We start from the raw sequence: 24,684 nt of genomic DNA, 5'->3' as shown, positions 1-24,684 counted from the left end.
AAGACAGAGATGCTAAATGAAATTACTGCAGGTTTGAGTCAAAGGCCAATCCAATGGCAGGTGAGGAGCTGGTGGTGACCTTCCCATCCCTTGGAGGACCCCAGCCCTTCTCTTGCTTCTTGTGTCTATTTGGGGATTTTTTTTCGCTCTTTTTGCCCTTCCTCTTCCCTCCAGATGAATTCTGATTCTTTCTCCTATTTTGACTCCTAACCAGGGTCATCCTGTGGTTCCAACTCACACACTGAATTTGGTGTTTTTGTGATATGAATATCACTTCCTGTCTTGTCAACAGCATTAGGACTATAAAAAGTACTCTGGAAACCTCAGAAGCATCCTCCATAAATATATTTAATTAAACCCATAGTTTCCAGTATGCCTCAAACACATATATTGTTCCAACTCATGACATAGTGATAATAAGATGACAGCTTTAAAATGTGCTGCTTTGGCTGAGGCCTCTCCTTCCCATCTTCCTTTGTGGTTTTTAGAGGCTATTGATGGTACATCCTTCATTTGGCACATCAATTCTTTGGCAGAGTTTCCTCTGCTTGCACTCCAGACCTTTACTGCTGCTCTTCTCACACATTAAAATGTTGGGGGGTTTATATTTCGTTTTTGTAGCCTTGTTATGCCTTGTTAACCACGGGGGATAAATAGTTCTTGCTTTAGGAAGTCACAAGAAATGCAATTCTTGCATTTCTACTTGCCTGGTCATGGCTTTTTTTCCTCCTTCAGTGATCTGTGGAGATGTCTTCACCATGAGGGAGGCCCTCAACTCAACTCTGCTTCTTTCCTTCTACCTCACCTTTCGTGTAGGTGCTTTTTTTTCCCTGCAATTTTTTTTTCTGCCATTTTTTTTCTGCCATTTTTTTCTTGCAATTTTTTTTCTGCCATTTTTTTCTGCCATTTTTTTCCTGCATTTTTTTTCCCTGCAGTTATTTTTTTCTGCAATTGTTTTCCCTAAAGAGTAAGGACCTCATGGGTTGAAGATGTAAAAATTAACTCCAGAAATGTGGAGTATATTTTTCCTGTGGTGGGGTATATATGAAGATCACATGGTGGCCAGGAGATGAAAGTGTCTGTCTTGTGTTTTATATTTAATTGTCAATCTGTTCTTTGGTTGTGATTTTGTAGGCACTGGATGATTTGGGTGCTCTTCCTTCTGCCCCCAAAATCCTCCAGCCCTCGGGACTGGTGCCTTGTTGCTCCCTGCAGTGTGGAAATGCCACCAGAATAGCAATTCATCATGAGGGGGTAAAAAATCCATTGGAATGCCCAACATATGTATTGCTTTGGGAATGGGAAATGTCAAGGAACTTGCAGAAGACTAATCAGATTTGTGACCAATAAATGTGAAGTTGATTTATAGGTTTTTAATCAAACCTGTTGCTACTCAGACTTGCTTTTTCCAAAAGTCAGAGCCAGGTCAGAGACTAGATTTCCTAGTTTCTGCAAGGACTCTGTAGCTTGGAAAAAAGGAGTTTTCATGGCCCTCAGTGGCAGTGTGGAGTTGGCAGCAGCTCCAGGGCTATTGCTTGTGCCACCCACAGTGCTGGAACAGTGCTGACACCCACCTGCAAGGCACAGCTGTGGAACCCTGCCAGGCAGGTGGCTCCGCCTGCTCCCAAAATGTGCAGTCACCTGCTGCTCTCAGCTGTAGATGGAATTTGAGAGTTTTTTTGGAGACACCCCTCACCTTTGGGAGCCCCAAGCTAAAGGGAGAGAGAGATACCCCTCATAAGATACCCCTCATACTCTCCTCTGTCCATGGGACTTCATCCAGCACTTCAATTCATAAATCAGATTATTCCTAGTCACACTCATTTTCTAATGAAAAAATAACTTGGAGAGAGAGGTTTGGGATGGGGATGGGTGTGATGTGCTGAGCTGGATCAGAGCTCTCCCTGCAGCAGTGGGTTCACATTTATCCAAGCATTCACTCTGAATTGTGTGCTGCAGCCCTGGGCACAGACAGGGCTCTAATTCTGGGTTTGAGAGATGGACTTAGCCAGGAGTGCCACACATACTGACTTAAGAGGTACTATAAATGCTGGCCTGAGGATAATAATGTGTTTCATCATCATTTCTCAAGGTAATTATTTTAAAATACACAGGGGGAGTTTGTTTCAGCAAATTAAAGCAATTAGATTCTGACTCTCTGCACAGCCTTGCAAGGAGGCTGGGGAAGTGTCCACTTCCATGCACACTCATCTCAACACATTTCAGTGTCATGGCAAAGCATTTCTGTCCTGGACATCCCTGGGCTGTGGGAATTCAGGGGCAAGTTCTCTGCTCTCAGCTCTGGCTAACACTGGCTTTTTTCTTTATGATGTAGATAAACATCTACATCTGTAGATAAACATCTGTAGATAGACATCTTCATCATTCTAATTATCATTTTAAACCTTCAGCTTGGATTTCTGAGCTACAAGTTTTGATCCTAAACGAACGGATTTTTCATCCCCTGCAGTATTCCCATAAAGCACTTTTGAAGTCAAGGAAAGGCAATTTAACTTTGAAAAGAACAAGATATTGTTTATGACTACAGCAGTACTCCAGATCCTTTTCTGGATAAGCAGAAGGGCATTTGGAAGGTGGTTTCCTGCTGTTCCTCCTGCAGGTTCTACAGGATGTAGAGACTCTACCATGGAGGGGAGATTGGGGAAAAAGAGAAGTAGATGGTTTTCCTTTTTGCTTAAATGTCTTTGAGACCTCTCCAATGACACCTTTTCTTCTTGCTCTGGAGATTTTTGGTCCAAGATCCTGTTCAAAGCAAGCCAAGCTGGATGAGGTGGGTGAGGGCCTCATCTAACAGAGCCTTGGTTATCTCCAAGGATGGAGATGCCGCCACCTCTCTGGAGTGTCACTCAGTTCTCCACCATCATCCTGGTGAAAACATCTTCCCTGGCTGGGTTTCCTAAGTTGCACTGTCCATTGCCTCATGTCCTTGTGCTGTGCACCTCCAGGGAGAGTCTGGCTCCATCCTCTCTGTGCCCTCTGATTACACAGCTGCAGTAAGGCTTGGTCATTGATCATCCCAGTGCTGAATAAACCTGCTCTTCTTAGGTTATCTCAGCTTGCATATATTGGATGTTTTTGTAAGCAATGATCTAGAGGTTTTGGGGCCTTTCAGCTGCTTCCTTGCTTTTTGAGATGAAAGGAAACATTCACTGGCAAAGCACCAATTTGTGAAAGACTGCTGGGACATCCCTTTCTTATTCAGTGACCTCTCAGACCAGTTGTTTGTATCCAAAATAATTGAATATTGCCACTGAATTCAGTCTGTACAGTTAGAAATAAAGCTCTGGTGTTTGTATGTTCAGGCAGATTTTTAAAAGACTTTTGAGACACTTTTTTCTTTTAGACCTGTATGATTTTGAATGCTGGATTGGAAGGAGTAGGACTGGGGCAAGGACCTGGGGCACAGAGGCAGAAAGGTCAAAAAGTTGGTTTTAACAGGTTCTTGTAATGGTTGTACTCTCAGAACTAATCCAGAGCTCCCTGCCAGTTCTGTAGTTAATTATATTTGCCTAGACTTTTTATAACACAAGTTTATTTGCAAACAAGGTGTGGGAATTCTAATGTTTGCTCATGGTATGTTTAAGAGCTGAGAGCACTTGATCTTTTTTTTTTTTCTTTTTAATTTTTAAGCTAAAACTTAATTTCTTTGAGCAGCTCACCTTAAATAATATTGTTTTAAGAAAACAAAAACAACTCCCCAGGGCAAATCTCATTAAATTTCATAACTGAATCAATTGGATGCTGGTTCTTCATAATTTTTTCCATTTTTAGTGCTGCCGTGGAAAAGACCTGCTCTAGCACAAATTCCTTCCTAAACAAGCTTTTTCTGTTCCTGTGTCCATTCTTCTCCATTGCTTAATATTCAAGAAACTGCTGTTGCTTCCTAGGGGGTCCTGGTTTTGCTTCAGACTGCCTTGCAGCATGCTTTGTTCTTGTTGCAAAAGCATCATAATTGGTTAATCCTGCCCTTACACTACTGTAGTCTAATGTCTTGGTTTTTTACTGTTTAATGTGCTTAGTAATGTCAACTTAGCCTTGAACCTATTAAAAGATTGTGTTGCTTTGTTTTTAACCTTTTCTTCCCTCACTGTGATGTCAGTGTATGCTCAGTATCCACAATGCTGTTTCACAGCTCTGTTGCCTCTCATCTCTTTTCTCCCTTTGAGATTGGTCTAAAGGGTTTTCAGTGTTTTTAATTAAAAAAAAAATGTTTTATGTCAGTGTGTGTATATCTGTCTGTCTTTAGGGATTTATTCAAAGTGGTCTTTTACTCCTTGTAAGTTTTCTTGTTTGGGATACCAAAAGGATTTTGAAGGGTATTGAGAAGATTATTTGGCTTATTTTGAAAGAAAACCATTTAACTGCCTGTTTCCTCTGGGACCCTTGCTCTTGCATCTGTAATTTAGGAGTACGAGTGTCAAAGATAGAGGCAACTGGCTTAAGTACTTATCTAGGAACATGGAAAACAAGACTGGTGTAGAGTTTTCCTTATGTTTTCTGGCAGGAAAAATTCTGCATGTGCTTGCTGGAGATAAACCAGGCTTTTTAGTCAAAGCTGTAAGTTTGGTTTGTCAGTTTGGATGGCTGAAGTAAATTGTACTATCATCAGTCTGCTTTCTTCCCAGCTTTGAGAATGCATGGGATAAATGCTCCTTATAGCAGAGGAGGCTGTCACTTCCATTTTCAAGGTGTTCTGGTATCCTGTGATATGCAGCAAAACATGATCAGGATGTCAGAAGGGATTTTCACCTTTCCAGCCCTTTTCCAATCCCCATTTTTCCTCCTGTTGTTGCTTTGTTTCCAGCTCGTGGTGGAAGTGAACAGATTCTCTTCCAGCTTTCTGCAGGCAGCTTGAAATCTGAAATTCAAAGTGAGAAGGGGTCTCTGGAGTTAGTACAGAATGTTGCTTCTTTTCTCATCCCCTTAGGTTTAAATTTCTGCCACAAAATGTTTTGCAGAATAAACAAGCAGTACTGGCCTCATCTGCTGTCGTTGGTTTTGCAAAGCTTTGTTGGAACGACTCTTTGAAGAAAGAACAATTCTGCAATTAGTAGGATTTTGCTTGGTGTTAAAGGTTAAAAATCTTGCTGTCAAGGAAACTGGGCCTGTGCCAGAACATGCTTTTAAATATCTGTATTCTGATCCTGTTTCCAAAGGCAATAGTAAGGAAGCCCAGCCCCTTTACTTGGCTGCTGGGGAGAAAACGCCGTGCTGGAAGGAATCCATCTTATCAGCTTGTGCCCTTTTCCTTTGAAGAGGAGCTCTTTGTCCTTTGCCTTTCTGAGAGCCTCCCACGAGCACAGCGAGCTTCCTTGGCCATTGTGTCCCTCCCTGAGCTGCCTCATCAGTGCTGGGCTGGGATGGCCTTTCCCCAGGGGTGACACCTGGCACAGGACAGCGTGCCCTGCTCCTGCCTGCTCTCCATCCCCTGCTGCTCAGTGTCCAGAGCCTCCTCATCCTCAGGGAAATGGAGCATCTTGGTCATCATCACTGGCAGAGGAACCATGTCCCTGAATTTCTTTTGTCAGCCCTGACTCTCACCAGTGATCTTGTGTGTGATCACCAGGCTGGGAGCCTTGTGACAAGAAGGGCTTTGAGGGGCTGGAGTGTGTCCAGAGAAGGGAATGGAGCACAACACTGATGAGAAACAGCTGGAGGGGCACAGCCTTGAGGAAATGAGGCTGGGGAGAGATCTTTTTGCTCTCTACAACCACCTGAAGGTTGTAGACAGATGAGGGAAGGCTTCTTCTCCCAGCTAGTAAGTGACAGGATGAGAGGAAACTACCTCAATTGGACATTAGGAAAAAACCCACTGGAAGGGTTGTCAAGTATTGGAAGAGACTGCCCAGAGAAGTGAAGAATCACCAACCCTGGAGGGATTTAAAAGCTACATACATGTGGCACTTGGGGACATGGTTCAGTAGTGGCCTTGGCACTGCTGAGTTAATAACTGGGCTCAATGATTTTGCAGGGCTTTTACAGCCTAAACAATTCTATGATTCCATGAGAACGAGCCGTGTGAATTCCCAGCTTCTCCCAGTAGATATTGATGGTGCATGTGACCATGTCCAGCCATCTCTAGCTCCTCAGAAACAGATGGGCATAAAATGGCATCATGGGACTGGAATTTCATTAGTTATCATTGTTCTTGTGCTTTGGAAAATTAATTTAATTTGAGATAACTAATGAAAAAGTCGTGGGGGAGCCTTTCCCGTGGCGGCTTTGCTGCAACTGTGCCTCTGCCATTTGCTGGGCAGGTTGCTCTTAATACATCCATTAACTCCTCTTGGATAGGGTGAGCTTCTGGCTGCTCTGGCTGCTGCTGCTGTCAGTTCCCAACGTGGAACATGAACCTGTGAGCCATTGTGCCACTAATAACCAAAAAGGCCTCTGAGTGCTTTTTGCTGGTGTGCAGCTACTGTTTCTGCAGAGGAGGATGGAAAGGATGGGTGAGTCAGGTGGGTCGTGCTTGCAGGAGGTGTTTTTCCCTGCTCTGTAGGACAAATTTGGGAATGTGTAGTCTGGGCATGTTTATTTTCAGGCAATTCTTGCCATGTTTTAAAAACCGACTCCTGAGTTGCTATGTATTACAATATTGGTGTCTTTGAAAGAAAGCTGCCAGAGAGAACTGATCAAAGCAGAGCAAAGACAAAACACAAGCTCAGAGCATTTGAGTTTACTGACCTCATTACCTTGTCTCCAGCACTTTAAATTAAGCTGTTTAGATGACAAAATTCCATCTTCCTGCAACTGAGAATCGGCTTTGACAGCATGCTGAAATTGTAGTGTCTGCTACCTCTGGCCCATACTGCATAATTCATAACATCTTCTTTACCTAAGCCTTAATTAAACCTCCAGATGAGTTGGGGTTTAGTTCTATTTACACATTCTGACCGGAGAGCCTTACTTTTGTGCCAATGTCACCGTTTCCCACGGATTTTTGAGCAGGGAGCTAACGGATCAGCTTGTGTCCTTTCATGTCTCTATTTGCCATATGATTTTTTCCTTGTTACCAAGGCAACCCTTCTACCCAGCCCCCGACAGGCAAGCACTCAATACAATGTATGTTATTGTCTGGAGCAATTATTAGGCTATTATTAAAGCCCTGTTGAGATATGTCAGTATCCCTTAGGAATTTTAAACAAGTGGGAGCAGAGACAATGGCGAGCATTGGAGGATTGCGCGCTCGTGCCGCTGGTAGCGAGGGGAGGCTGCCCGTAGCCCTCCTAACAACATCTCATAAAAACTATGAGCAGTCTCCCCAAACTGACAGAAGTCAGGATGTGCCAGTGTGGATTAAGATGGAAAGGGGGAAGAGGGCAAAGTGCTCTGCCAGGGCTTTTGGGCTGCGTGCTGCTCCTTGCGTGGCTGCCGTGCGTGCCGAGCGTCTTCGCGTGAGCTCCGTGCAGCCCACGGGGACGTGCTGCAGCACTGAGTGTGTGCTTGTGATGGAGATGATAGTAAAATACCCCCATGCCACGTGGATGGCAGTGTTCTTTGTTAGAAAGTCTTGTGCATTCATGATCCCTGTCTGTGTGCCCCGGTTTTAAAAGGGAATTATTCATCAGCAGTGGCAGGATGTGTGGGAGCTGGGCAGTGAGCTGCTAAAATAAGAGAGGAAAGTGGCTCTTGACATGATATGTTTATTTGTTTATAGATTACAGCATGGTGTTTCTTTTCCAAAGGAAGGCTTTTCCAGTTGCCCAGCAGTAGGAATTCAGGAGATCCAGGAGCAGAACTTGCCTTGCAGTCTCCCCTTGCCATACATTCCCTGCTGGTGCCACTGGGGTTGTATTCATGAAGCCACCACTGCACATGCAGCCATAACAGCCCAGCCTTTTCCATCCTTCCCCCTATCCTGGGACTGCATTTTCTGTCGCCTTTGTCTTGCTGATGCAGTCCTTCTGTTGAGCAATAGCAGAACTGACAGGGTTTTATAGCACTGTATCGATTTCTTCCAGGAATTTCCTTCCCAGAAGCTGCAGTGTTGTCATGGGTCAAAGATGTCACCAGACTGATTTGGCGTTTCATTTGTGACAGTTGTCAGAAGAGGCTGTGGCTTGCCCAGAACATCTTTGTCTTGGGCTGTGCAAATGTTAACAGCAGTTGTGAGTGCAGATGGAGAACCCATTAATGAGCTGCATATGCAAAGGAGGAAAAAAAAAAAAAAACAGGAGAGTTTGCAAGAATCTTTTTTCTGGCTGTTGGAAAGTGAGGCTCTTTCTGGTTATTTAAAAGCTCATTTCTCTGGGAAGCTCACTTTAAACTCCTCTAAATAAAAGATCCACCTCCACAACTTCTCCTTCCCACTGCTGGGGAAAGGTGTCCCAAGGTCTCTCAATCTTCCACTTAGCACAGAAGTGGATGGGGTTTGCCTCATCCTTCTGCACAGCAGTTTTATTTATTTATTGTCAATAATATTGTGACAATATTTATTGTCACAATAAATATTTGGGAACGTGTTTCTGTGTCTTTTGTTTGGTGTTCCTCTCAGACTAGGACACAGCATTGTAAGGCTGTAATGCTCAGAACACATTTCTTGGTTCTCATTTATGGTTTTTCTGTGGTTTAGTTCTCACACAGATTTTGTGTCTGTGGATGGCAGCAGCGAGGGCTTCCCATCTAGCAGAGAGATCCAAGTGCATCTGAATCCATCTGCTGCTGCATCTGGCAGCTGTCTGTCAGGTGAAGCCAGCAGTGGGCTCCTTTTTCCAGCTCCTGCATCACTGCAGTGCCTGCTCTGCTCCTCTGGCTGTTGTCCTGACCTCTGCTGAAATAAGGGCTGGGAGCTGTGTGAGCTCTGTGGTTACCCATGGCTTTGTGGGCAGCAGCACAAACCCATGCAAACACTCCTCCCCAGAGCTGCTCAGAGCTTTTTGTGTTCCAGCAGCGTTGGGGGCAGCTCAGCCCAGCTCATTAATGAACACTGCAGCCAGGCACAAGTTGGTTCATAGAGACTTTGTTAAAGGAAATCAGGTTTCATTGCTAATGGCACTGGAGTATCCATCAGCATATGGCTTTTGACAGCATTACCATTTCAGACTCTGAAAATGATGTAACTATTTTACTATAATAAAATAATTACAATTTTTCACAGAGGAATCTAGGGCAGTAGGCTATGGTTCATAAAAACACTTGCTTTGGCAAACATTTTACCACTCAAAATAAGAAGCAATTATTTAAAATTATAAAATCTCTTTTGCACAATGTTGCAAACCTTATTTTAAGTACTGGCAGCGTTCCTGAATGTGTCTGAGCACACCATCACCTCCATGGAACACAGTTTAAGTCTTGTCAGATTTGCCCACTCGAAACTTTGTTGTGAATATTTTAAACATAGGCTGTTGCTGTTGAGCCTTTGCTGCTAGTTGTAGAGGTGGCATGTATTTATACTACATTTTCAGGGAAAGAGTTTATTTTTCAACTTTCAGTGCTAATGAAGCTGCCAATGAGGGGAGATAAATGGTTTGTGGGTATCCAAAGAACAATTCACAGGTCGTTTTTTTAAGTAGCATTAAACATGCTAGTAAGGGATGCTAGGTGCATGTGCTGGTGGGTCTTTAATTGCAAACAGCAGAAGCAAACCCAACATAATAAAATTCTTTGCTGTTAGCTGCAAAAATGCTTTTGCATGAAATGTCACTTGCTATAAATTCCCTAAATTTGCTCTTTTACAATAAGCACAAATGATATCCATTAGCTCAGCAGCAACCCTGCTCAGCTTGGTCTTTTCAAGCTTCTTCTAAGAAGCAAGAGTGATTTAATGTTCAGTGACTTTTGTTTGGAGGCTGCCTGTGTGCCACGGTGTTCTGTGCCTTGTGGGTGTCCCCTTGTCCCTCCAAAAAACCCCCTGTAACTGATAGCTGAGTGTTCTGGGGCTGCTTCAGGTATCCACACATCCCTGAGGAAGGGAAACCTGCTTTTTTCCAAAGAAATGATTACATTTCTTTCAAATGTATTTGCGTTTTATTCTGTACCAGTTTTCCTCGCTGCTTTTGCTACCTTGTGTTGATGTGTCCTCTTGTGCTATACAAACCTTGTAGGGTGGGTGTATTAATACCAAATGGACCTTTCAGATGTCAGGGTGATTATAGCAAATGCTCAGCTCAATCCTGGCTACAAATTTGTAATGTTTTAGACTCCCTGTCTGTATGAAGAATGAGAGAGGTTTTGTCCAGACTTGCTCCTGCTGTGCCCAGTGTTACCTGTGTGTGTGACAGCCTGCAAGATCAGGTGAGCTCCAAAGTTAAAAACTCTTTCCCCAGATGAACTGTGTGTTCATTCTGCCCAAGTCTGTCCCTTACAGAAGACACTCTGTCTTGGCCTCTGGTGCAGGTTATTTCCTTTGTGCCAGCAGTTCCTCTTGGAATGGTCTCTAAATTCAGGATGATTTCTGTGTCTCAGAGTTTAATGCACACGCTACAACAGATACTTGGTTAAGTTTGCATCCTAGTCCCAGGAATCTCCTTTGGTGTCAAATTAGTTTTCCTTCATCCAGCTGGATTTGAAATGACAACAATAGTGGAAGTTCTCACCCCTGGAGAGCAGGGATGTGACAAAGCTTTTGGTGGAGCACCTATCAGTATGGTTTGGGACTTTTTTTTTTTTGACAAAGAGTTGTTGGAATCCTTCTGGCAACCCCATCTTGTATTTCTGCTGAATTCTGACTGTTTTGTCATCTGCATGCTACCTGCCATGTGGCACATTTCATGTACTTGTTTGGCAAAGGAGAGGAAAACACATCCATGTTCTGCTTTAAAAATAGTGCTGCCGTCTGTAAGACCACTTGTGTTGTGTGGGGGGACTGCCGTGCTAACACTGTCTCTGGAGGCAGATTGATAGCTCCAGAATTGCAGCTTTGGGCTCTGTGTGTGTGAATCAAGTGATAAAACAGCCAGGAAACCTGAAAATTAATTCATATGTTCTGTGTAAGTTTGCTGGGTGGGGGGGCTTTAATCTTTTGGACTACTTTTTGGTTAAAAATTACCATTATTGCAGAGGAAGGGCAAGAAGCTTCATGAGAAGCTGAGTTGACTCCAGTGGGTTAAAAGAGGTGGCTGGACCTTGTTTAGCAGGAATAAAGGCTGTGTTTCCAACCCAGGGTAGTGGAGACCAAACCAGAAGCAAGAAACTCTTGTTGGAAGCATCAGCAGCTTCCCTCCAGAGAGCCACAGAGGGCAGGCACATGACTAGCATTGCTATCAGAAATATAAATAAATATACATTTGTCTGTATATTGGAACCAGGGTGGTTTAGTGTTGGTAAACATGCAGGTTTTTCAGTTTGAGACGTTTCTTTGAGCTTAGTTGTGATCTTTGTCCTTCAGGAGGCTCTGTTGGATATTTTGTTTGTGTCTCTGGCTTATATTTCCACTTCATTCATTCCATCTTGTCCCTCCTAACCCATCCCTGTGTTCTTTCATGGCTGTAATGAATTAATGATTTTATGTAAATGTGCTGTTTGATGGACTGAGGAGGTGTGCCTTGGGACTTGTTTAAGCTATCACATAGGAAATGCATCATCTGCTTCATGTTTTCTGCAATTGCACTTGGTTTCATTTTTCCTTTATTGCTTTTTCTTCTTCTCTAATTCTTTTCCCCCTCAAAGCATTTCTTTAAATGTGTTTAGACCTCTTGCCTGGATTTGAGGATTTAATTCTATTTTTCCATCCCTGTTCCCCACCCCCTGATTTTCCACCCTAAATGTGAAGGGTTTAAAGATACCATCCCTGCATTACATACCTGATTGCTATTCAGTTCCCAGGGGAGAGGCACCGAGAGCTAAATGCAAGGGCTGGAGGTCTGGGCTCTCTGGTTAGAGTCACTGAATGTCACTAATTAGAGCAGAGTAGTCACTTACATATTTATTCATGTTTCAGAACATTTAGTGAATCAATTGAGTGAATGAACTGGGGCAGCGTCAGTTCTTCTTGTGTTGAATTTACTGAAGGACCAATCCCCAAACCTTACATGCTTAAACCCCCAAATCTGTTGAGGTTGGTTCTTTGTGCCTTGCTGGTGCAGACCAGTATGGATGTAACAAAACTTCATTTCTGTGTGACTTTTACATGAAGCTTTTTCCCCTCCCCTGTGGAAAAGGAGCTGATTCCTGCCTCTGAGATACTTGCCAAAAATAAAAATAATTTATTCTGGTGCGAAGAAAATAATGTTACCTTTAAGGCCATCCTCACTGTTCTTGATGGATTAATTTGCCTAAAGCTCAAATTAAAATCCTGGCAGGACTTGAAACCAGGACAACAACCACTTGTGCTGGTGCACGAACAAACCACCCAGAACAATCTTGGTGGATTTTTTTAGCCGGTGCAGATGGATTTCCCCCGTAAACACCTTGAAGTGTTGCCTTTCACCAAAATCCCATCTGAATTTAGCTCCTAACTGATAATAGCTCATTTGCAGGGTGGGAGCAGGCTGGTGACAGCCTCCTGGTCCCCCCTCCCTGGGAGATTTGCATTCCATCTGCTCTGGCTGTTGATTAGCAGCATGCCGGCTACATGAGCAGTGCTTCTGGATGCTGCGGTCATCTGTTGTGATAAAATTCTTCTGTGAGGACACAGCCACAGAGCTCAGAGCATGCTGTGGGCACTGAGGATATCCATTCTGGGGCTTGCTGCTCTGGGGAGCTTGGCTGGAACGTGCATGGCTGGCTCCAGGTTTCCCAGAGCATGGCCAAAGCTTTGGTGGACAGAACTTCTTCAAGCTTTGGTGGACAACACTCTGAGCTCCTCCTGCTTCCTGCAGCTGCACTTTGGGATGCTTGTCTCTCCCATTCTAGTTGTATCACCCCTACTTCAAATAAGGATCAGCCTTTAATTGTACAGGTTTTGCAAAGAAGAAGGTTTCAGGTCAAGCAGAGCTTCGAAGTGGCAATGTCTCGTTAAGTGCTGCCTGGCAAAGTTGCTGTGAACAGCACACAGGTTTCTTTGGAAAGATATCCCATGTTTTTACAGATTTTTTTTGTTCAAGTTTATTGAAAGTCCTGTTCTTCTGTCCTTTTGCACAGCTGATGCTGCAACTGAGACTTAAATTTAGGCTTTTTGCCACTGTCAGGAATAGGGGTAAAATAGAATTAAATGTGGTGGCTCTGTAACACGTCCTTTGAAATGTAAATAAGAAGTGACTTAGGAAGTTGGGCCATTGAGTTTTTTACCCTCAGCATACTTTGAGTTTGTGTTTGGATGCAAAACCTTTCTGTTGGCAGTTACTTCTGCAGTTTGTGTATTCCCTTCCCACCAGGTTTTGTTTGGGAAGTAATAGAAATTACTGAATGGTTTCCTTTTGCCTTTTTATTTAGCAAGTGCCAGCAGTGCTGTGCATTGAGCCTGGGGGAGATGTGGGGGAGAAAAATCACATGCCTCTCAATCTTTCTTCTCATTTGGGGTATAAAAATCCTTTTCAGAAGGATTCATTCCAGTTCCAGTCTGGCAGGGATGCTCCAAGAGGAGATACCAGCCCGTGTGGTTTCTGGCTAGGGACTTGTGCTGTGCAGAATGAAAGAGATTAACTTGGAAAACAGACAAACAAACAAGTGCAGTCCTGATCTCTGCTGCATTTTAATCTTAAACTGAAATTACCCCTGGAACACAGTAGCTCTGTTGAGGAGTTGAAGTGGGCATTTCAAATCAATCCCTTGGAAAGATTATTTCTTCTCCCCTTGAAGGAAGGACATTTGAACTGGAGCTTATTCCTTCCATGTACTTAAATCATAGCAAAGTGGCATCTGAGGAATGCTGCTGTTGGTTGAATTGGATTTAAACAAACCCTTTAAGTGCAGGGTTGAGCAGAAGGGAAGGCAAGGGATGCTACCTGAGCATAGGAAAAAAACAACTCCAGACTTGTGGGGACCTGCACTGGAGAGCTTCTGCTTATCTTGAATTTACCACAGGGTCTCCAGGCAGGCTTCAGTCCATGTGGTTTAATGAATACAGCAGGGTAGGGCTCAGCTGGGTGGCTGTGCACTGCATGAGCAAGGGGGAATATAACCTTGGGTAGGGTTTGTAGTGTTGTGGAGAGGCTCCTCCAACATCTGTTGCTGTAATAATGTAAGAATTAAAGCAGAATAATTGCTGCCTTGAGTGGAGAAGCAGCTACCTTAATGTTAATTTGCTGGTGTTTTAGCTAGAATTACATAATTTAAAAAGACAAATATTGGTTTAAATTGTGCAAAATGTTTAGGAGGATGCTGTTGTAAACATTTATGAGAACTAACAATCTGTTCTGTTCCTGAACATGATCTGATTGTAAGGCCCTCTGGTAAAATCTTGCACAGAGCCACTCTCAAGCCCTGTGTCATTGCTCTGAGATACCTCAAAAATACATGTTTCTTCATCTGATAACTGCTTGCTTATTATCTCTTGCCAACTGTTTGCCTTTACTAGCTAGTAAAATAAAAAAAGAAGGAATGAATTTGAGTAGTGTTGGCTCCCTGGGGGGAAATGAAACCATTGAGAGCACGTTTGAAGTAGGTTTGTCTTTGTGCCATGTGCTCACTGTACTCCATACAGGGAGCCTGTTGTTGTTTCTGCATCATTTGTTTTGTCTTTCTGCTTGTTCTTAATATTAATTGAAGTCTTTCCCAAGACAGTTCTGTTAATCTTCCTTTTGTCATTTCCCTCCTACTCCTGCCCTCAATATCTCCAATGAACACGTTCTCCTGTGTCTGAAAAGAGCTCTAAAAGTAGCATTGTTGTTGCTTTTTTAATGGTGATGGTCCATTTATTCACCTGTTAGTTTTTTTTTTCTCACCAATGCTAATGTTTCTAATTGTTTGCTTAGCATCTGAATTTTATATGTGCTGTAATTGTTATAAGGATGCAAACAGTTTCCTGCAGTGATGGGTATATGTCTCTTATCAGCTCCAATTGTGCAAAATGTTTTCAATTAGCTGTAATTCCCTTCCCTGCCTCCCCTCAGACGCAGGGAGCTGAGCAGGGTCTCTCCAGGGACACCGGTGTGCTTTTCTGGAGCAGCCTTGGACAGGATGGGATGTGGAAATTGCCCTTCCTCATCCCATCCTGCCCTGGCAGCCTGAGGATCAGGGAACGCACCATGCTACTCCTTACGTTTTACAAAAGTCAAAATACTCTCAACCCCACCATTTCCCTGAAAGTTTCCAGTGTTTTAAAGGAGGAGGTATTCACTGTATCTTTATAATCCCACAATTTAGCCATCAGCAGTGGGAACACCCTGAACTGTGAAGCTTTTCCTTTGAGCCGTGCAGAGCCAGGGAAGGTGGTAAAGTGCTTTTTACAGTTCTGGTACCCACCAAAGGGGGATGCTTTGGTAGATGGACTGAAGGCTAAATGTGGAAGGGTGATTTCTGTGGTGTCTTTGCACAGATCAGTTGCTGAAAACTGACCAAAATGTTCCTGTAAGCCTTGAGGTGGTTCTGGCTCTGAGGTCCCCACCTCTGTGTCTGGTGGAAGGTGTCCCTGCCCATGGCAAAGGGGCTGGAATGAGATGGCCTTTGAGGTCCTTTCCAGCCCAAACCCAAGTTCAATCTGTTTTAATTCAATAATCCAGGCATTTCCTGTGCTTGTATCAAGGGTATGGGCGTGTGAATCCAGCTCCAGTGAGTTTTGTTGGCTTCTCCAACATCTCCTTGTCAGCTGGGCTGTGTGTGGGGTGGTGCCTTGAGTCATCTCCCCTCTCAGGAGTCCAAGCAGGTGATGTGATATTCCATTTCAGTCAGTCCAACTCTGCTGCCAGAGCAGGAATCTCACCCTCTGCACCTCCTCTCTGCATGCAAGCAGTTCTGTCAGAGGGCTAAACCACAGCAAAGGACTTTATTGATCAGTTTGGTTTTTAATGCCTCTCAGTTTTAATGCTGGCTTGTTCTTTAAATACCAGATTAACTTCCTGAGCTGGTTCACTGTGGATAAGCAGCAGCACCAGAGCAAGGAAAAGGGCATCATATGTGTGTGGGGAAGAGAGGGCACAAAGGACTACCACAACTGCTGCTAAAATTCCCCATAACTCCTTCTCCATGTGCTTTTCCTAGGAAAAACTTAATACATATACACATTAAAAATGCACTGTGTCAATGTTCCTTTAACTGACTGTAATATCAGTTTTGTTTCAATTATTTTCTTCTTTTGGTTATGTCAGATGCTCTGACAGTTTTTTCTGCAGTTTTAATGAGAAGAAAATTGTTGCTGCTCAGTAAAATTCTGGAAGTAAAACTATGAAAGCTGGAGGCTCAATAAAAGGAACATAAACAGTCATTTTATTATGAAGCTTTATTTCCTGACAGAAACATTTTTTGCTTGATTAAAATACAATATCAAACTAATCTTTCTTGGTAAATAAGAACACACATTAAAGATTAGAAAGTTTCCTTTTATATCTCTTTCCATGCCACCTTCCACCTTCATTCAGGAGATGGGGCAGAGAAAGAATATTTGTGGATTTTAGAGTGGTGGATTTTTAAAATTTTACTTTGATTTCCTCTTGCTGTGCTGCATTTCCAGTCCCCAAGGTCTTCTCCCCATGCAAGTCCCCAGTGTTCCATCACTGCTTTGGGAGCTGCTCCAGAATTCCACAATTTAGGGTGATTTTGCCTTGCCTTTCCTGGAGCCTACATTTATACTTAATAAATGTAAAATTTAATTGTTGCTTGGCTGAAAGGTTGGGAGATTTGTCCTGATAATCAGCAGAGGGTTTGCTGAATGCGCTGAGTTTTTCCAGGCTGGAGGGAGAGGTGGAGAAAGTGACTGTATAGAAAAATTCAAGTTTGAACTCTGAGCCCCTGATTTGGTATCAGCAATTCTGGTCTTGGTTTTCCATGCTGCTGTGTGCTTTTATATTTATCTTCTTGGTTTATGGAACAAACTGGGCAATTTAGGGAAGTGTCCTTCCATCCATGGGTTTTAGCAGAAGGAAAGTTTTCCAGACAGGTTTGTAGCTTCATAAAACACAGCTGTGCTATTTACTTGAGGTGCATTCAGTGGATCTTAAAAGCATGAACTGCTAAGTTTTTCATTTAGTGGCCCTGTCACTCATAAAAAGGGGAAAAATATCATCTTGGATGCAGCATTGCTCAGATTAAAGGTTGATTAAGAGGGAATGTAATGGATTTTTTCCTTTTTTCCTTGTTTTCTTTCTTCCCTGGGGATTTTTCTAGCTTCTAGTTGCTTCTGTAACTCTGTTTCTTTAGGGAGGACCCAACTCTCATAGGTGCCCTCCTCATACAGGGCACCACTAAATGTTGAGTTTCTGTGGTTTTTTTTCTTTGTTAAGGTTGGGATTAAATGTGTGAGATGGTGTTTTTTGTTTGGACTTAGATGTTTATTAATTCTTAATATTAATTATCTATATTACAGTCTCAGAAGTTGTGAATTTTATATTAGTAATTAGTATTTCATTCTAATAAGGTAAAAATGGAGACGTATTTCTTTTTGTACAAGGTTTTTTTAAGGATAAACTGTCTAATTGAGAAATTATACTTAAATTATTTTTAACTTAATAGCTAACTACTCGTGGCTTGTAATGTGGACTTTTTAATTTAATTATACAGTGCTACTTGAACTCATGAAGAAGAAGGTGAAGAGGAAGGTAAAGAAGAAGGATGAGTTTCTGCCCTAAAACTTGCATCTTGCTGCATATTCTAAAACCTTAAACTAAGTTTTCCACCATGTGATATTGCACACTTGTGTTGTACCCATAATCTCAGTTTTACCACTCAGTTTTGGGAGCCTTCTACACGGCCTCAGGTCAATGCAGTGTTCTCTTGGGGGTCAGAGCCTGGCAGCACAGAAAGTGTGCAATTCTCAGTAACCAGGGTTCCAGCAGGAATGGATGGCAGTGCTGAGTTGTTGTCTCATGTAGCATCAGCCAGAGATGCAGGGGACAGTTCAGATCTCATCCATAAGAGGCTGGAATATTTCTATTTTCCTCCACCTCTGGTGTGCAAACTGCGCTCTGGGGTTTTGGTGCAACCACAATTGCTGCTCTCCTGTCTTGCTGTAATGAAAAGCAGAGCTGGAGGCAGCAGGTGAGCAGCTGGGGGAAGGTGCAGGTGTGTTGTGCAAGCTGGGAATGTCCTGGTGTCATCCTGGTAATCCCACAGAGCTCTGGGATCTCTGTTTGCATCTCTGCCTGCTGGGCACCACCAGCAGACGTGGTCTGGGCAGGTTCCTGTGTGTTCCAGCTGAGTAACTCAAGCCTGCTGCTCTCCATTCTCTGTCCTGAGGTAAAGGTCAGGGTGCAATTTGACTCTGAGTTCCTGTTGACTGTCTTTCCTTCACCCTGGGGTGTGTGGCAGTGTTTCTGGGCTAGTTCATTGGGAGCCTTCTGCAAAAACACATGTGAATCATCACGATTTTTATTCAAAAGAGAGAAATTTCAGGGTGGTTGTTAGCCGGGGAAAGTGAGTATTGATGTCCCTGTATGGTGTCACCTGGCATCCAGGTCTGTCATCCTTTATTATCAGTATTTTTATGGTAGCTTTTGAAATACTGCTGGGCATTTGTGCTGCTTTTCTTTAATTTTAAAATTTTTTTTTTAATCACAAGTTTCTGCCCAGCTGCCCTTCAAATCTGAGCTCTACCACATAGGCTCAGTTTTATAATTCTCTCTCTGAATGGTGCAGAAGTGAAGCATTAGTGACTCTCCTGGAATAGCTGGCACAGACTGGCACTGCCTTCCTTGCTTCCAGGAGTTATGAGAGGTGGATTCTTGTGTAAAGAAGAGCACCTGGAAACTAAAAAACCTTGGAATTGTCTCCTCACACGTGGCTACTTTGTGGCCTGGTTTTTCTGCACCTGAAGTTCATACCAGGACTCTGTCATTGCTTTGGAATCTGTGTGTACAGAGTCACTACCATAAATCATTTATAGTAGACACTTGGTTGGATGTCTAGCTTGTAGGCATGTTGTGGAGGTTGCTTTTTTTCCAGCTAAACAAACCAGCTGTAAGAATCTGGCTGGTTTTCCTTGTGAGATTTCTGTGATAGAGTCTAAAAACTAAGGCAGGAGGATTTTTATCAATCTGAAAATTGTAATTTCTAAAGGTATTTTGGAATAGGTTTTGTTCACTCTGGGTTAATTGATAAAAAACAACAAAATGGTGAAGCAAAACCTGAGAGAACTTGTGTTGGTGACTGGCAGCAGTTAAGGCAATAATTTAATAAGCAGATCTAATTTGGGCTAAAGGATTTGTTCAGTGGAGAGATGTGCTGGCTCACAAAAGCAGGTATAGCCTGCTTTGAATTTTCTTGACATTATTTTTAATATCAACTAGCTCAAGAAGCTTCTTCCCTGATGATTTGACATTAATTTGAGGTCCACTTTTGGTGGATGGAATAAATTCCAGAAGAGATGCACACACCATTACATGTGTAGGGTGGAATAACCTGAACACAAATGTTCCTTTATTTGCAAGCAGATTTTTTTTTTTTTTTGTTCCTTTATTTATTTGGCTTCCTTCTTCTTCCTACAGCAAGAATAAGTCCTAGGAAGAAATTTCTATAGCTGTACTTTAGGCATGTAAAAGTCTGTACAAGCAAACTTTTATTTGTTCCAAGATGGGGCATAAAAGTTCATGAAAGTTTCAGTAAATAATCCAGTTTGCAGCTGACTCAAGTGAGAAAGGGATTTGCCTTGTGGAAAAACTTTTCCTTTGGAAAAACACCCCAATAAACACCAGGAGTGTAAAGATAATAATCTCAGTCCTTGCATTAAGGGACTTCACAGTCTGATTTTTTTTACTTTCAGAATTTCTGTGCTGTGTGAGAATTTTGGTGCTGCAGATCTGTCAAGGGTATGAGAGAATTGTGATGGTTGAATAGACAGACAAAGCTGATGGGATTTTGGAGACAGATCTATGTTTTCATTATAGTGACTCACTTTTTAGTGTCTTGAGTAGCAATAAAAGTGGCTTTTTCTTCTTTTTTCCCTAGTGTGCCACTGGACCTAGAAGTATAAGCAGTTACTGTCTTTATAGAAACAAGAAAACTTATAGCTTTCTGATTTTTTACTAATTGTTTACTAATTGTAATTAACAAAAAAATGTTAATTTTTCATAACACAGATCTGTTGCTGTAGTCCTAGTTGAGTGCTGGGTACAGCATATGGAAAAATTAAATAAAAATTAGTGTATTCAAAGTGGTGCTGATGTTAAACTTGTGATCACCTGTTCAGTATTATTTGATGTGTTTAATGCCAATGTTGAGCTTGATTTTTATTTTTATTTCACTGACTAGATTTCAGATGCCTCCTCATAAATCAAATTGCCTCCTCTGTAGCTAAAGTGTTGAAATAATATTACTCAGATAGAGCTGTTTTGTGGCAAACAGAAGGTGATTCAGAGAACTACACCTGTGCTGATCTCACAACGAAGCTAATTAATCTTTTTTAATTAAATGTTCTTTAAAATTCAGCATGATAAAGAGTAAAGGGCTTATTAAAAATGATTATTTTAAAGGGCACTACTGTAACAAAGAAAACTTTTGCTGGTGTGTTCTTGCAAGGGAGTGAGTGATGCTGATCATTTGTTTATAGACTACAGCTGCAGAAAATGAGAAATTAAATGAAAAGTTGAGAGGAACACTGAGAAATGAGTGCATGAGGCAACTTAGGGATGTAATTTGGATGTTATTTTTTCAGGTTCTGTTTTAGGTGTGCCAACATCTGAGCTGTCTGCAAATCTAAAAATTAGAGGGAGTAGATCTAGATTGCTGCTGCTTTGGGCTTTGCAAGTAAAAGCAAGAGATTTGCAGGCTTCCTGTGGGTTTTTATTTAATTCAGGCCAGGGAATCCATGGGAGGATGGGGTCTGGAAGGTGCAGTATTGATCAGACAGTGTGCTTGGAGCTGAGGGTGAATGGAGAATGAAGGCTATAGAAAAGGAACAAAAGGAAGGTTAGGCCAGCCCCCCTTGGCAGCTGGAGCTGGATGCCTTTTAGAAACAGCCCCTGTTGTCATGGAGCTCCTGAAGCCAAGGCCAGGGGTTTGGCACTGTGATTTTCTCATGGCAAAACAGCCTTGTCCTGTCCTAGCCTTGGGGGGGGGAATAAATAAATGAATAAATAAATAAATAAAGGCAGTAGCCTTGGCAGCACTTGTCTATTATTGCCACTCAGTGTCTGAACTGCAGTGGGACCAGCACCAAAGGAAAACCTTTTCTTCACAGAGATTCCTGATTTTTAAAATTTATTTATTTATTTTAAAGCCTGGCATCTACCCTGGCCTGCAAAATATCTTTTATAAGGCAGCATTTGGCATTTTGAGAGGGATTTTGAATAGTTTATGTAGAACTTGCTTTTCTCTGAGTCAGCAGTGTTTTGAGGTTGAGATAGAGACCTGAATTCCTAATCTCAAGGGTTTTGGAAGGGCTTCCAGTAGGAGCTGGTTTGTGTTCAAAACCCATTTTCCTGTTCTAAACTTTGGATTATGGTCAAACTGTTCAACACACTTATTTGTAATTCCTTGAACTGGTCAATAATTTACAAAACAAGATACTAGTAGTGTTATTTGGCATTGATTATGTTAGTTTACCTCTATGTTGCTTTACTGAACTTTTAGAAAGTGCTGTTTTGTTTGCACAGAAATATTCATGCTTGACTTTATGGACAAAAAGTATATTACATGCTTAAAGAGATTTTGGTTTTGTTTTTTGGGGTTTTTTGTTTGGTTTTTTGTTTGTTTGGTTTTTTTTAATCCTTTGGTAGTGACAGAAGTTTAAAAACTTGCTTGGTCTTACTATTATTTTATGAATGTACTGAAACACAAAAGCAAGTTGTGGTGGAAGAGGTTTGGAAGAGGAAAGCAGTGAACCTGTGTGCTTTTATTTCTTTATGGTTTATTTTTTAAGTGCAGGGAATGATGTCTTCCCCATGTCAGAAAGCACCTCTAGATAAATTTTCTGCTAGACCTGGGTAAACTCTTTGTGCTGGAGAATTTGCCTTTCAGGTCCGTCCTTAAGAGTCAGCTCTGCTTTGGTACCTCCTGATTACTATTATTTGCAAAGTTTCAGGCATCTAGTGAATAAAATCTCTGCATTTTTGGTATTGTATAATTGTAATTTCTGCTGCTTCACCCCCTCCCCTGTTTGTGCTTTGCTGTCAGGTCACAGATTTGGAAGTCTTGGAGGCAAGTTCAGATCAGCTTTACTGGGAGGGCCCCAGGCTGGGATGTTGTAACTGCTGTGGTTCTGCTGTTAGGAAGAAAAGTTATTATTTTATTTTCTGTGCCTGTGGTGCTCAGCCTGCCCACGAGGAGGGATCCATGTGGGAGCTCTCTGTGGAGTGGGATTGCTCATCCTTGCTCCCGAGCCCTGGAGCAGGGCTGCAGTGACCCTCCAGTGGTTCTCCTGCAGCCCTGTCATCCCAGGGTTTGTTTGCTCCAGGGAGGGCGTCCTCATCCTCAGGAGAAGCCACAGAGCTGCAAGGATAATGACTGGATGAGAAAATAACCCTGGGAGCCAAAGCTTGGAGTTTGGAACAGGCTTTGGGGCCCTTGAGAATTCTTCTCTACCAGCCCTTGGGTGGTGGAGTTGTAAACACCAGGCAGAACTGGTTCTTTTCTCTCTGTTTACTCTTTAAAGCATCATCAGACTCCAGAAGAAGACAGGCTTCATCCAAAGCTGCCTCTGCACTGCAGTTTTGTGTTGTGTTCTTTGCTCTCTCCATACCATCCCTTAAAAATGATACTGGCATTTGTGTGCTTAATATCGGAGCCAAACCAGAAAAATCTAAATGTTGAAAATTTGTATTTAAATATTCTCTTGAGGTTGGTTTTACCTAGAAATTAATGCTAAAATAAAGAGATTTCTTGGTTATGACAGTCCAATATGTGTATGTGAGAGTGAATAAAACTTCACTGTAGTCATTTGTCTTCTCAATTTAATAACATTTATTTCAACATCTGTTTGAATCTGGTAGAATCAGCATCCCTGGAAGTGTTCCAAAAACATGGATGTGTCACCTGGAGACATGGTTTAGTGGTGGGCTTGGCAATAATGGCATTCACTCATCTTAATCCAACCTGAAGCAATTCTGTGGTTCTATGGTCTGCTTCTCAATGTTGTTGAGACCATAATAAATCTTAATTTTCCTGTTTGTGTTAACACTAACCCTTGCAATCTGTGAGAGTGCATGAAGATTCAGGGGCTGTAACTATGGGAGGGTATGAAGAGTCTGCTCTGCTTCAGCATTAGGAACATTTGGTTTTTGACAGTACTGAAATTGGTAATTATAGCCTGTCTTGATTTTTTTTTTTTACTCATTAAACTAATTTCTTAATTACTAGAAAATGCATTCTGTCTTTGAGATTCTGCACTATATTTTTTATTACAACAAGGTGACTGAATAGCTGCTTTAATTTCAAGTTTTGACTTTAATTATGGAATTGTATGTAGTTCTTGCAGAAAAATTAAAACTGTTCCAGAGCAGTGGGGTGAAGGAGAGTTGTGGATCTGATCACAATAATCATAATTTAGGCCTTTTCCTTTCAACTTTGCTTATGAGAAAAGCTTTTATTTTCCAGGAGGGAAGCTTCCACACAGTTTTCAGTGTGGATTTCTGTATGGATTTTAGTTTGCTGTGATGCTGTTTGTATTTGAAGGATTAGCCTGATGAGAAGGTGGGAATGGTGGCTGAAGCCAGTGAGTCCTCCTGGAAGATCAGGTGAAGGCTTCAGTTAAAAACTTGGTTTTTTCCTTCTGAACATAAATGTTTGCCAAGCTAGAGTGAATACTTGGGGTCAGCTTCAGTCTTTAAACAAAAATGGAGTTGTGAGGTCTGAAATAGCACTTGGAGGATCCAAAAGATGATGGGAACTTTGGTCAGGGTGCTGTTATGAGCATGTCCTCCTCTGTCTTGGTGCAGTTCCTTTGACAAGCCAATATGTGTTCCCCCCAGCCCTTTGGACTTGGTTGTTCTTCTTCCTCTGCATGGCAAAGATGGAGGATTTGCTCTGAAGAACTATTTCCACTTGTAAAATTGTCCCTATGTGCTTCTGTTCCAACTTCTTTGTTTTTCTATTTTGTTTTGTAGACACAGATGAGGACACGGTGAAAAGATGTTTTGCCACGTTTGAAGAGAAATTCTTCCAAACCTGTGAGAAAGAACTTGCCAAAATCAACATTTTCTATTCAGGTAAGGTGCTTATTTTGTGTGTATTTGTGGAAAATTCAACAACAGAAAAAGGGCCTGAAGGTCCCAAACTTTCAGGATAACCACAATGGTGAGGCAGGTCTACCATCAGGTAATTAGAGGGTGAGTTTGTGTGGAAAACTGCTCTGGTTTAATCACAGATCTGGAGCTCAACCCTGCTATTAACCTGGCTAACCCTGCCTGGAGGGAGAGTGAATGTCAGGTGATTTCATTTCTTTGAACTTTCAAGGTATCCTGCTGAACTTTATGGAGATTTCTTCAAACTAAAGGGCACAGTCTTTCAATTTTTATTTTCTTAACAATCTCCTGGTGACATTTTAGGTGTGCTGAGCCTCCTAGCTGGTGTGTGCTGAGCTTCTGCAGGAACAGCTCTTGTGGGCTTGCCTGTGTATGATCATCTTGATGGGTCCAAAAAGTTTTTAAACACTGAGCTCTCACTGAAACCTCTGCAGCTTTCTGGAGTACAAAATCCAGCAGCAATTGCCATAGGCTGTGTATTTTGAGTAAAAATGTTGTGATGGTAAGAGTGGGGATT

At 42.2% G+C, this 24,684-nt stretch overlaps 1 protein-coding gene across 2 annotated transcripts in view; it reads left to right on the top strand.

Annotated features, from left to right (window-relative positions):
• XPR1 (xenotropic and polytropic retrovirus receptor 1) overlaps positions 1–24,684 on the top strand; it is a 109,482-nt gene that overhangs the window by 45,750 nt on the left and 39,048 nt on the right. For both annotated transcript variants that reach the window (XM_059478596.1, XM_059478598.1), the window contains exon 3: positions 24,030–24,131. In XM_059478596.1, coding sequence (XP_059334579.1) covers positions 24,030–24,131 — 102 coding nt within the window. The remainder of the gene's footprint in view (positions 1–24,029; positions 24,132–24,684) is intronic.

Source organism: Ammospiza nelsoni, chromosome 9 (assembly GCF_027579445.1).
Source record: "Ammospiza nelsoni isolate bAmmNel1 chromosome 9, bAmmNel1.pri, whole genome shotgun sequence".
NCBI classification, from domain to species: Eukaryota; Metazoa; Chordata; class Aves; order Passeriformes; family Passerellidae; genus Ammospiza; species Ammospiza nelsoni.
Note: the sequence above shows the minus strand (reverse complement) of the source record. Positions and strands in the feature narration are given on the sequence as shown.